Below are 14,146 nucleotides of genomic sequence, written 5' to 3' on the forward strand. Positions count from 1 at the left end.
CAAACAAGCAACCCAACATCCGACCACACATGAAGAAGACCAAGCTAAAACCTTGTTACCACCTTTATCACCTGATTTCCACCCCGAAACCTAGAACAGAGTCTCCCAACAAGCAGACAGCACAGAGAGAAAAGATAAGACCGAAGAGAGGAGAAAGATCAGAAGACTCATACGAGGGAAGGCCCCAGGCACCACCTTAACCACGAAAGACACTCAAACGACAATCTACAGAGCACCACTAGAAAGGAACCGAGGACTAACCACCCTACCTTGCAAAATCCCGTAACTCGCAGACGGGAGCGAAGAGATGGGAGTCGAAAGATGAACTTGTAGCTTTTGAAGAGCGAACACAGTGGATGGAGCAGCGGCGTCGAAATTGCCACCACTCCAAGAATACCCGAGAGCCAAAGAACCCAGCCAAACTGTAGCATCTCAAACCAATATTGAGCAACCTCCATTCAACAAGCCCAATATAAATTTTACCAGCCCCAACATGCGCCATTAAATGCATTACCTTACCAGCATGACTTCTGGCAAAGGGCGATTGAAGTTTCACATGCCGCACATAGCATTTCACCCGAAGTCTTAGATAATGGGAGGACAGATGCCTTGTTCTCCTCACCATCTTCCTTACACAACCTTTTATTGCCCACGAGTTGAGCCTATCTCGGAGATTGTCACCCCCATCGGGGAGGAACAAAGAGATATTAAAATATAGATATAAGTATTTAGAATGGCAAGGAGTTTCATTTAAATGTGAGAGAAACAAGTTGAAAGTGGAAATATTATATATTTAAAAATTGGATTATTTTGGGCGGTTGATTGGAATGAATGTTATCCTACCTACCCACGTTCAAATCTCCGCTAGTGACATGTTTAGGTTTGATGTCTCAAACAATATTGTTGTCGTGTCTTCGAGGCTGAGAACAACACTCTTAACTGAATATATTTGTGGGTTGGTCTAGTACCATTAACCTCACTCTTGCCTTTGGGCTCTAGAGGGAGGTCGTTTTCTTTCCTCAATATATATATATATATATATATATATATATATATATAATTAGTAACCAATTCAAAATATCTTACACACGCCAATTATTAAAAATTAAAATTTATAAATATAACCAAATTTAAGATAAGAATGACATAATATATAAGCTTGATACATAATTTCTTTGCTATGGTCTTATTGTTCTCTTTATGTTCCAACCTTTTAGTCTATCATGAGGAAATGAGGTTACCAAAATTTATTTTCTTTTAATGACTTTAAACTTTCTTTCTAAGATCAAGATCATTTTTTTGCTCATCAAAGATTTTCCAAAAAGTTCAAATTCTATCCAAATCTAATCTTAATACATAATTATAATCCTCATAAATTCACTATTTCTTTCATAATTATAATCCTCATAAATTCACTATTTCATACTACATCAATTGTCATTGCTGGAATTTAGAAAACTTTATTACCTTAATAAATTAAATTTCATTTTCAATATAAATAAATATTAATTTGGAATGGAATAACTATAATATTGAAATTAGTAATTTGATTTATGCTAATAATTATATAAATATATTTAATAAAATATTGAAATTTTAATTTGCATATTATATATATATATATATACAAAATTTTAAAGTTGTAAAATTAAACTTTACCAGTATATAAATTTTAAATATTTTTTTAAATTTGAATTATTTTTTTTATTTTAATTAAAAAAAAAAAAAAGCAAAACCAATATGATTGATTGATAACTACAGCAAACTAGAAAATTGATTTATTAAACTTCCATATTAATAAATCACATTAAAAAATATTTATATGTATAACTATAAAATAAATATTGTATTTTTTTATAATTTTAATTATATTTTAAATTAATTTAAATCCTTTATATTCCAAACCCATTTCTAAACTTTCATTTCCTTACCATTGGCTTTGTCAAAAAGTTTCCAAGTTTCCAAAATTGTTATTCAACTTTCATTTCCTTAACAGTGGCTTTGTCAAAAAGTTTCCAAGTTTCCAAAATTGTTCTTCAATCGGCAACGTTTTGTTCTCATTTCTAAAGTCCAAGAAATATGAAATCGCATGTAACAAATTTTGAAATTTTATGTTATTATATTAAATATAAACCATAAAAATAATTTATATATATTAAAATATAAATTACATCATTATTAGATATTATCTCTGTTTTTCAATATTTTATTTAATAAATAACTCAACTTAAAATAAATAAACACAAAATTATATAAATAATGTATATATATTGAAATATAAAATACATTATTATTAGATATCACCTCCTTTTTTTCACCATTTTAATTAATAAATAATTTTATTTAAAATAAATAAAAAAATAGAAATTTTAATATTAAATAAATAAATATATTTATGTTGATAGAAATAAATAATAAAATGCATTATTATAAAGCAAATTCCTTCTATTTTTTCCTCACTCTAATAAATTAGTTAGGGACTGCGGCTCTCTTCGACGACTGCGGCTCTCTGCGGCTCCATTGAATTGGCTCGACTACGGCTCTCTCCGGCGGGACTGCGGCTCTCTGCGGCTCTCTGCGGCTCCATTGAATCGGCTCGACTGCGGCTCTCTGCGGCTCCATTGACTCTACTTCGTCCACGCTCTGCGGCTTGTCTGCGTCCCCTCTGCGGCTCGTGTCGTCCAGGCTCTGCGGCTCGTCAGCTCTCCAGATCTGCGGCAAAGACTCTAGATCTGCGGCTCCATTGAGATATAGAGCTCATCTCGCTTCTCTGGTAATTTATCGAAGCCCAGATCTGCGGCTCTTTATATGCTCTAGGGCTCATGGTCGTCCAGATCTGGGGTTGCGGCTCTCTAGATCTGTAGCGCCAAAACCTCTGAGATCTAGAACGTCCGTGGGTTACCTCAATCCCTACCGCAAACCCTAATTCCATAAAGTCAAAGTTACCTCGCTTACTAAGGAGAACATTCTCTAGATGGCTCCCAGCTTCGCGAAAATAGCTGCTGGCTCTCCGTCCGCCTCCGGGGGGCAAGCTCCTGTCCATATAGTCAGTGAAGCCCCAGCTCCCACTGTCCAGGTGGTCCAGGATTCACTCGATGAGGCTTTGAAGTTCTCTGAAAGTGCCCTAATATGCCGATTCAATGGTTTTTGGCCGCGGCTCACCGCTCTCCACAGTTGGATCACGGAGGTATGGAAGCCTCTAATTCCTGATGCAATTAATATCTATCCCTGTGCTAGGGGTTTCTTTATAGTAGATTTTGAAAACCGTGAAAGCAGACAATGTATTCTAGATTCTGGCCCTTGGTTTTGGGATAAATCAGGCCTATTCATGAGGCCATGGAACCCATCTTTTGATCCCTCAACAACAGTCATAACCTCAGCACCAGTTTGGGTGAGATTGCCAAATCTACCCTTGCATCTTTGGAATTTCTCTTCGCTAGAAGCCATTGGAAATGCAATTGGAAAATTTTACTGCAGGTGCCCAGAAACAGAGGAATATGCCAGAACCACATATGCACGCATCTGTGTGGAAATGGACTTCAGCGCCGGATTCCCAGCGGAAATACACCTAACAAGTAAAGACTATGTGTGGAACCAGAAACTCGATTATGAAAGTGTCCTCTTCAGATGCTGATCTTGCTTTGAGACAGGCCACCTAGCCAAAAATTGCCCAAAAGCCTTCGAGAAAAATTTTGCTAGAAAAAATCACCACAGATCTACATGGTGGGAAGGAGCACAAAAAGAACACTACACTGTCATCCAAGAAGAATACTCTCGAGAAAACTCTGAATTACAAGAAATCGGGCAAGATAGAAACAACTCTCAAGACAAGCAAGGGGAAAGCCCCGCCCAACAACAAAAAGGTGAACTCAACAACCCCTCAAGCATCAACAGTTATGAGGTTTCAAATAACGCGCAAAATAAATCTTCTTTTAACAACAAAGGAGATCTCCTAGACCAAACTTCTTCTCCGACTATCTCCAAAAGGACGAACACAATAGATCGCGAAGCTAAGACACCAATGTCCCAAGAACCAGAAGAGATGAAGGAGATGCAAGATAAAGGAAGTTGGAAGACCATAGAGAAGAAAAAGAAAGCTACATCACCAATCTCGCCAAGAAAGACAAGGAGTCAGACAATTAGAAATTAAGAAATTATAGGTCTGATAGACCAATTTGGTCTCAGTGGACGTTAACCATCATCATCATCATCATCAAATAAATTGGTTCATTCAAAATAAATAAATACAATTAGAAGAAATAACCTTTCTCTAATGAAATGATATATCATCGAATCGAAACATCATTCCTCCTCTTCATTTGCGTCCATCCATAAACGATATAAATATTGTTGGCCGGCATGGTCAAGAGCTTAACCCAACCAACTCCGCTCCTCAAGTTTTCTTGAAAAGGGCAAAGTAACTAATCCATTCACAATTCACAATGATGTTATTGTTATTTTTTTAGTGAGTAGTTTAATTTATAGAAAAATAGCTTTTTTATAATATTTTTTTGGTTAATTTTAATCAAAATTTAATAGAGGCTTTAAAATTTGAGTTTAATTGTTTAATCTATAGAATTTGAGTGCTTTAATGGGTGAGTGCTGAATTTATTTATGCATTCAAAAATGCATTTTAAATTACAAAAAATCACATTTTTTTAATTATTTAATCTACAGAATTTGAGTGCTTTGCTTTAGCAGGTGGCGTTGAATCTATTTATGCATTTAAAAATACATTTTAAACTACAAAAAATCACATTTTTTCTTGAAATTGTTTTGTCGAATTCTAATAATTTTTTTATTTTATTTATAATTTAAACTACATCCTATTTTAACATCAATGATAATAGTGAAACCATATTGGAGAATTATATCTAAATGGATTTTGCTTTATTGTCTCCTTTTCAAGTCAAACCCTCTCATATTGGTTAGCCCAATGATAATGATGGAACCATATTGGAGAATCATGTCTAAATAGTTTATGCTTACTATCTCCAGAAAAAGTGAGTCTTTAATAAACTGCGTTTTTTTAACTTCTGAAGGTATGCATGATCTTTAGTTCTCAAGTGTGTTGAAAAAGGTATGGGTACCTTCTGATGGGTTGAAAATACTCTTTGAGCACGTGGTCGAAAAAATATATATACATGAAATGAATATGTGGTAATTTTAAATAACAATGATATATTTTAGGTTTAAGAATAATTTAATTTAATTTTTCTTATTAATCCAATATTAATTTTCAGATTAGCAATCACATTAACATGATAGTAAATGTAAATAGAACATAAATAAAAAGCACTTTAATTTTTCTTATTAGCCTAATATCAACTTCCAGATTAGCAATCACATTAACATGATAGTAAATGCAAATAGAACATAAATAAAAAGCAGAAGACAAGCCAAGACAAGATGACACAAAACCCTTTGATCAAATCTTCTTTTTATTCTTCAAAATTTCAACAAAGAGGAGAGTACAATATACAAAATTCACTTGCCCAAACATAGTCAAATATGTCCAGTCAAATTGTAGTCAACAGGATGCCCTAACCAGAAAGTCAACGTTATACAAAATTCACTTGCCCAAACATAGTCAAATATGTTCACTCAAATTGTAGTCAACAGGATGCCCTAACCAGAAAGTCAACATTGGTCAAACCAACATAATTACTCCAAATTAAATCGGTCAAACCTAGTGAATTCAACCTCCAACAATAGTCCAAATCAGCCCAAAACAGTGCTAAAGAAATCAGTCAAACTTGGTCAACGCACAGTCAAACCTACGGTCAAACTTGCTATAGTCAATGCTAGTCAAACAGCGCAAAAATCTTTGTTTTTGTGCCCAAATATGCGGGTTTTTGTGCCCAAATATGCGGCCTACCCATATAGAGATATTCCCACAAAAATCGTAGTCAAACAAGGTTAAATGTTGCCCGATCAATGCTGGTCAAAATTCGCTGCAACTCAATCAACACAAAAATAAAAAAATCTAGTGAAACTTTCGCACATGTGGAGGAGAAGAAGGTTGTCCTGAAATTTGTACGACCCAATCAAATGAAGAGAGAGAGATATGTGTGCGATGATGAATGTCCAAATGAGGTAGATGCTCCTTCTATTTATATGCAACGTTGAGGGTGAAGAGACATGATTTTTAGGCTTCTGAGCCTACATTAGATCGCTGGCCAACCTTGACAATTTGTCCATAGAAAAAATAAATTCATAATTTCATTTATACATGTCAGAATAAGATAATCTTTAGATCAATCTTACACCTCTTGGAAAGAGGAATCCAATAAAAATCACAACTTCATCATATGAGCTGTCCAAAGTGAAGTTTAGCCCTAGTTACTACATTTTAAGTAATTTGATAATAACATCCACTAGATTAAAGAATTGGAAAATAGGAATGGATGGAGTCTTTGAGTCGATAGTTTCTGGTTATTGCTTGCAACACGTGGTACTCCCCAATTTGTTGTTTTTAACCTTTAATATAAATATTGGGAATTTCCAGGTGTCTCGTCTTGATGGAACCCATTTAAGCTGTGATGACTTAAAGAATATAACTAGGATATCATAAACTTTGATTTTGAAACGACCTAGTAACTAACATAATTGGGACATCTTTAATGAAAGATGAGAGTGGTTTGCTTTGCAATCTATAATGCCATGGTGTGAACAACATTAGGTTTGTTTATTTGATTTTGAGTTGCTCACACCAATGATCAAGGTCAGAATGTTATATTTAGTTAATAACTAAGTCACCCGACATGATGACACGGGATATAGAGGACAGGTTATAGTTATATAACATATATTAATGAATTATTACAAATACAAAAATGAAATGTAGAAAAAAATTAAAATCTCTTTTGAATTTAGAAACTAAAGCATTTACAATTTTACATGATGATGATACAAATTCAATCATACTAGTGTATATAACCAAAATAGCCCATGTGCAATTCATCTTTGAACCAAAAATATGTCATTAGGGGTTTTTTTAGGTCTAAAATGGTCTCCTGAGAAAAATGTACAACCAAAATAAATTTTATAAGAACCAATAGGATTCAAGATGATGATGTCAACCATGATGAATGATTCACCATTTTTGGAGTAAAAAAAGTAAAAATAATAAAAAATAATAAAATAATAAAACTATTTTTTTAACTCGAATTTTCAACTTATCTTCCAAATGTTTTACTCAAATTTCGAGCGAGAGTACTCGTTGGATGCAAAATTTAATTCATCATCCAAGGAATACTCACTTTGCATACTTTTAATGGACCCTGCTACATGAAAAATGAAAAATACATGAAAAAAACATGTTTGCAATCACGTTTTTCATGTATTTCTCATTTTTCGTGTAGCAAGGTCCATCAAAAGTATGCAACATAGGTACTCCTTAGATGAAGAATCAAATCATGCATGCAACGAGTGTTGTTGCTCGAAATTTGAGTAACCTATAGAGAGATAAGTTGAAAATATGAGTTGAAAAAATAATTTTTTTCCCTCTAAAATTTAATGATGTAATCTAATATTATTTTATTATTTCCACTATTATTTTATAATTTCCTTAGGAGGCTCATTTTATACCTCAAAATTCCATTAATGCAACAAAAAGACAAAGACTCTAAATGACTCCAGAGTCCAAAAGAAACATAATACAACAAATAACTAGTACTACATATCATCAAAATCATTGCCTATATCGAGATCATCATCATCAATATGAACCTCTAAGCATTAAAGTAAGATAGAAAAAGTTAATATGTCAAATCAAAATCTTGTTTAAGTGATGGTGCATTTTTACTAAGGTCATGATAGAGGAGTTCAACGATCACTCAAACCAACATTGAAGTATATAGAGGGCATGGTGCCTTTGATTAAATGCTAGTTCATACCTTCATCCATAATAGAATTGAATGTAAATGTTGCAATCCCCAAATCTTAGAATCCTAAAAACTGTTAAGTCTGCTAAATTTTAAATGGCATCTAAAATTCTACTTTTTCCATATAAAATCCAATAAAGTTTGAACACCTCTCAACAATCTTAAAATAATTAATGATAATGTTAAAAATTTAAATAAAAAAATTACCATCAATGACATTACATTAGTAACCTGAACAAATCCACTCCCCAACATTTAAGATCCCTGAATCGCCCTTCGGAGCACTCCAAAACCTTTGGGCGCTCCAAAAGTGACTCAATTGCATGAGAGAGGCAAAAAAAAATGATTTTAAGAAGGCATGGGCCACTTTTTCACCAGGCACATCTCTAAATTTTGGGACATGCGTAGGGCTTGTGTCTAACACGAGTCAAACTCGTGTCCTAGAGTCAAAATCACGTTGGACTCGTCTCTTGACTCGTGTCCTAGAGTCAAAATCACGTTGGACTCGTCTCACGCACTCTGTTGTGTCCAACATGAAATACGTGACACGACGGGGGTAAGGTCGTGTCAAGTAACTCAGGTTAGTAGTAGTTTGCTTTGAACTGTTCAGCACAGTTAGCCTTAGCAGCACTTCATTTTTTATTCACCGGCCCAACAAACTCAGTTATGTGTTTGGTACTCTGGTGTTTCTTCCAGTGATACTGGCCAACTTCTTGCACTGTGGCCACCAAAATGTATAACTGCAGCTTAGTCCACACAATTAAGCACATAACTCGCATTTGGAACAAACCTTAAGTTCTTCATCTCCTCAGTCCACCTAACCAACATTGCAGAGATTTTCTCTAATTGCGGGTATGATTTATCTCCTGCATAGCATGGGTGAAACCTGATTTTTACCTCAATTCAACTGCATTCCAGCCACCTTTTCACCTCCCTGTCTGTGATCATAATCGTAATATATGCAACTTCATTCCATCTACCAACATCCACAACACATAAGTTTGTCTGTGATCATAATCGTAATATTTGCAACTAAGGCACAGTTAGCCTTAGCAGCACTTCATTTTTTATTCACCAGCCCACCAAACTCAGTAATGTGTTTGGGTACTCTAGTGTTTCTTCCAGTGATACTGGCCAACTTCTTGCACTGTGGCCACAAAAATGTATAACTGCAGCTTAGTCCACACAATTAGGCACATAACTCGCATTTGGAACAAACCTTAAGTTCGTCATCTCCTCAGTCCACCTAACCAACATTGCAGAGATTTTCTCTAATTGCGGGTGTGATTTATCTCCTGCATAGCATGGGTGAAACCTGATTTTTACCTCAATTCAACTGCATTCCAGCCACCTTTTCACCTCCCTGTCTGTGATCATAGTCGTAATATTTGCAACTTCATCCCATCTACCAACATCCACAACATATAAGTTTGCCAGCAATATATCCTACTTCTTGAGGCTCTAAATAAAATAGCTGTACTGTTACCCCTTCTAGCTCTAAATTCCAGTGAATTCTGTAGGCAGTAACCACAACACCAAATGCAGCAGCATCTGGTAATACTGACATTCCTATAATAATGGCACATGCATCATCTAGTTGCCCAGCATGCCCAAGCAGACCAACCATGCCTGCATAATGATCCACCAGGGGTATTCTGCATTTGAAATGCAACCAACACTCATTCAAAAGACCTGCATGGCAGCAAGCAGACAGAATACCAGTGATGGTGATTAAATCTGGCCACACTTGCCTGTTCCATTTGGTAGAAAAGTGTGAGAGATTCCACTCCACCCCCATGCATTCAATATCCTGCAATAATGGCACTCCATAATAGCAGATCCTGTCTAGACAATCTATCAAAGACATGGTGTGCAGCCTCTAAACTACCACACTTGACAATAGATAGATGCATATGAGGGCATCACCTACACAAGCCTGACTCAAACTCGTTTCTGATGATGTAATTGTGGATCCCCTTGTGTTAGAGCATATATCTTTAATGACTACAGACTGGAATAATATTTATCACAATGACTGTATCAGGTAAAGCATCTTAACTATCCATTTTACAATAGGGATTCTAAGCCTTGTCAGAATACTGATTATAAGAACAGCCTTCAATGAAAGCATTCCAGGAGGCTACATCTTTGAAAGAAAATGTGTCAAATACTTGGTCTTTAATCTTTATGCTCCTGGATTTTGCATGCATGTCTACAAGTCCATCACCCACCATAACAGAGTACTCCAATCCATTGCTAGCTACAGAATCATGAATTCTCTGCCATGTTGATGATCCTCTGAGCTGGGGTATACAGGAAGAATGCTCACAATGGTGCAGAGTCCAGTTTCACAACTGCAAGTTCCATCTGATGAAAGGCATTCAAAGGTTCTTGGTGATTCCCATTCTGAAAACAGCATAATGCTGAGTCCTCAAATGTCTTTAGGAAGCCCTGTCATGGATTGAAAATACAACTCTTTTATCACTTTTGATTTAAAATTGAAAATTATGTAAATGAATATGCGACAAAGAGTCACGCGTAATTTGATAAAATCCACTTAATTAGGGTATCAGATGGGTAAGAGTTTCTAGAAGGCTACATGTCTATTGTTTCTGATTACCGCTTTGCAAAAGAGTGATTCTTGCTAATTTGTCTTTTTTAGCCCTTCCAAAATAATCATTTGGAGTCTTCACTGTTCAGGCATCTTGATGAAGCTCCTACAAGATTTGACGAGTTAAAGAATGGAATGAGGACATCAAACACTTCCCTTTTGAAATCACAAATTATTGAAATGAACAGGCAACCTACATAACCAAAATATCTTGAAAGTAACGCGAGCATGCTTTGTTTCACAAATTCGTACCAAGCTTGAACAAGAGTATACTGTAATATGTATATATGCTAAGTGTAGCTTATTTTAAGCTCTTTCATCCAGTTACCTAGCATCAACAAAAGAAACTCGGTATAGTGTTGAGCACAAATATGTATACCTTCTTGCCTCGTGGTCACAAATATGTATGCTTTCTCCACTTTAGTCAACATAATGAAGCACAGAACTTGTATTGGGGACATAACCAAAGTTCTTCATCTCCTCAGCCAACCTTTCTAGCATTGCATAGATTTTCGCTGTTTGCGGATGTGATTTGTCTCCTGCGCGGAATGCATGGAATCTGTTTTTCACCTCTATCCAACTGCATCCTGGCCACTTTTTTAGTCCCCTATCTTTGATCATTGTTCTAATTTTTGCTACTCCATCCCATCTGCCAACATCCGCATATAAATTTGACAGTAGTACATAATATCCTACATTTTCAGGTTCTAAATCAAAAAGCTGATTTGCGGCCCATTCTCCTATCTCTACATTGCAGTGAATTCTGCAGGCACCAAGCAAAGCCCCAAACACACCAGCATCTGGCTTTAATGGCATTGTTTCAATCAGATTGAATGCCTCATTGAGCTGCCCAGCACGCCCAAGCAGATCAACCATGCATGCATAATGATCCACCATGGGTGCTATGCAATAATGTCTTCTCATTCGATTAAATTGCAACCAGCCCTCATCCACCAGGCCTGCATGGCTGCATGCAGAAAGGACGCCAATGAAGGTGATGTGATCTGGCTTCACGCCTGCTTCTTCCATTTCGTAGAAAAGTGTGAGAGCTTCCATTCCATCCCCATGCATTCCATATCCTGCAATCATGCCACTCCATGACAACAAATCTCGTTTAGACATTCTATCAAAGACATGCCGTGCAGCCTGCAAACTACCACATTTGACATACATGTCTAAAAGGGCATTGTCCAAAGAAATTTCTGAATTAAATCCATTTTTTATGATGCAATTGTGGATCTCCTTGCCTTGTTGTAGATCTCCTAAATGAATAGATATTGGAAGAATGGTTGTCATGGTGACTGAATCAGGTAAAACGCCACATATATTCATTTGACGATAAAGGTTCAAGGCCTCATTAAATAACCCATTATAGGAATAGCCGGCAATCATAGCATTCCATGAGATCACTTCTTTGAAAGATAATGCATCAAATATTTGACGTGCAATCTCTAGGCTCCTGCATTTTGCATACATGTCTACAAGTGCATTACACACCATGACAGAGGACTGCAAACCACTTCTAATTACAAAGTCATGAATTTTCTTGCCAGATTCAAGAGCCTCTAAGTGACCGCATACAGGGAGAATGGTCACAATAGTGACAAGGTCTGGTTTCATGCCTGCAAGCTCCATTTGATGAAAGATATTGAGGGCCTGATGGCACTGTCCATTCCGAGAATAACCTGCAATCATTGAATTCCATGAACCCACATCTTTCCTAGGCATTCTGTCAAACAGGTGTTGTGCATCTTCTAAACTACCGCATTTGGAATACACGTCTATAATGGCGTTCAATACAAACACATCAATGAAAAATCCTCTACGGATTATATAAGCGTGGAACTCTTTACCCAGCTGTAGTGCTGCTAACTGGGCAAATGCTGGGAGAACACTTGTGAAAGTGACCATATTCGGTTCCACATGTTGCAGTAGCAGCATTTGGCGAAAGAGCTTCACAGCATCTTCGGCGTAACCCTTGTGGGCGTACCCTGAAATCATTGTATTCCATGAGACTGTATTTCGTTGATGCATTTTGTCAAACTGTTGGCGTGCAATCTCAATACTCCCACATCTCGCGTACATATTGACAATTCCATTGTTAACAGAGACATCTGAATCCCACCCGCTTCTCATGATATGATGATGGACCTCCTTACCCTGTTCTAACCCGAGCTCGGACAGATCTGCGCATGCTTTCAGAACAGAGGTCAGAGTCAACTTGTCCGCTTCTACCCCTTCTCCCTGCATTCGCATTCTCCTGTACAATTCAAGTGCCTGCTCACACTGCCCCTTCTTCACATACCCTCTAATCATAGCATTCCATAATAGTACTTCATCGTCATCATGATTGGATTTGCAGTTAAACCTATGAATTGTATCAAAAACCAGGCGGGCGTCTATCAAACTCCCGTGCATTGCATAAATGCTTACAAGTTTGGCTCCAAGGACGGCGTTTTGGTGGAAACCACTGATAAGAATACGGGCATGCAGTTGCTTACCTTCACTTACAGAATTGATGCTCTCTCCGGCAAGTAAATCATAGCCCCCGCCCAACTCTCCTCTTGATTCTTCGTTCAGCAAATTACTGTTTGAAAATGGTTTGGGTTTGAGAGGGCGGCCATGAATGGAATTGAGGAGATTCTGTATGATCTTCATATGAAGATGGTGATAGGTTTTGGACGGAAACAGCATGCCTACGTATTCATGTTTTATCTCTGCAGCTGTTCAGATGGGAAGAGTGGGGGAGTGGAGAAGGGATACAACAGACTATCGCATCCCATCACAGTCAAAATAACGATAGCAATTTGAAAACATGAAACAATGGGGTCAAATGTATCGCTGGATAAAAGTTGCCGAAGGTCCCTGCCAGTTTCTCAGTCTCCCTTCTTGATTTCTGTTGGCTCGGTTGAGAAGGTTTCACAATAACAATGTTGTGAAACGATTGGTTGTGAAGCCAATGTGATTTGAAATCTATTTGTTTAATCGAAGGGTTCAATTTGAATATCATCCATATTTTTAAGATGCTCTATCCAAGGATCCCCTCTCACGTCTATGTGTCTAATCTTTAATAGTTTTTTAAAGATCTATGATGTTTAATTAAGGATCCCCTCGTCCGTTTATGTACCTAATGTTAATAGTTTTCTGAATATTATGAATGTAGTGTATGTAATAGTTTTAATGGTAAGTAAACTGAATTGTCTTTCATGGTGTGGACATGTTAAAACCGTAAGTTTTATCTTTATATCACCGTATATTGATTGGAATTGCTAGGGTGACGAAGACGAGGGATTACATTTGTGCTCAAGGTCTGCAGACTAGGACACTTACATTAGGGTGTTTTGTGGTGCTTTTGTGCATTGTTTTGCTCCCCACTTTCTGGCATGCGTGGTTGGTTAGGAATTTGAGGGTGCAAGTTTTTTGATTTTGGATTTTCGTCTTCGGTAGATATTCAAGTTCTTGTTATTGTTTAATGGAGATAGTAGCAAATTTGAAGGAGAGATCCTTTCTTTTTCCTCCGTTGGGGTGGTGGATAGTTTAGAAAATCAAAATTACACGAAAGGGTTTCAAGTTTTTGTTAAGACCCTCAAAGGGAACTCAATCTAGATTTGGGTCACTAGGCTTGATAAAGTGGTGACTCTAAAACATA

The 14,146-nt window shown here is 36.7% G+C and overlaps 1 protein-coding gene across 4 annotated transcripts; it reads right to left on the minus strand.

The window, feature by feature from the left end:
- Window positions 1-8,229: 8,229 nt before the first annotated feature.
- Window positions 8,230-13,536, minus strand: LOC149203692 (pentatricopeptide repeat-containing protein At1g11290, chloroplastic-like). 4 transcript variants are annotated; one of them, XM_089403534.1, is made up of 4 exons: window positions 12,351-13,536; window positions 10,877-12,182; window positions 10,507-10,603; window positions 8,230-10,337 (listed from the first exon to the last, which is right to left on the minus strand). In XM_089403534.1, the coding sequence occupies exons 1-2, from the start codon at window positions 13,189-13,191 to the stop codon at window positions 10,918-10,920; spliced, it is 2,106 nt and encodes a 701-aa protein (XP_089259660.1). In that variant the 5' UTR covers window positions 13,192-13,536; the 3' UTR covers window positions 8,230-10,337; window positions 10,507-10,603; window positions 10,877-10,917. The 4 variants fall into 4 exon arrangements, with proteins under 4 accessions (XP_089259660.1, XP_089259659.1, XP_089259657.1 ...); XM_089403533.1 differs by having other exon boundaries at window positions 10,877-11,576; window positions 11,745-13,536; XM_089403531.1 differs by having other exon boundaries at window positions 10,877-13,536.
- Window positions 13,537-14,146: the final 610 nt, after the last annotated feature.

The sequence above is a fragment of the Pinus tabuliformis genome, chromosome 2_1 (assembly GCF_031772625.1).
Source record: "Pinus tabuliformis cultivar Carrire ecotype Pingquan chromosome 2_1, CPIR1, whole genome shotgun sequence".
NCBI classification, from domain to species: Eukaryota; Viridiplantae; Streptophyta; class Pinopsida; order Pinales; family Pinaceae; genus Pinus; species Pinus tabuliformis.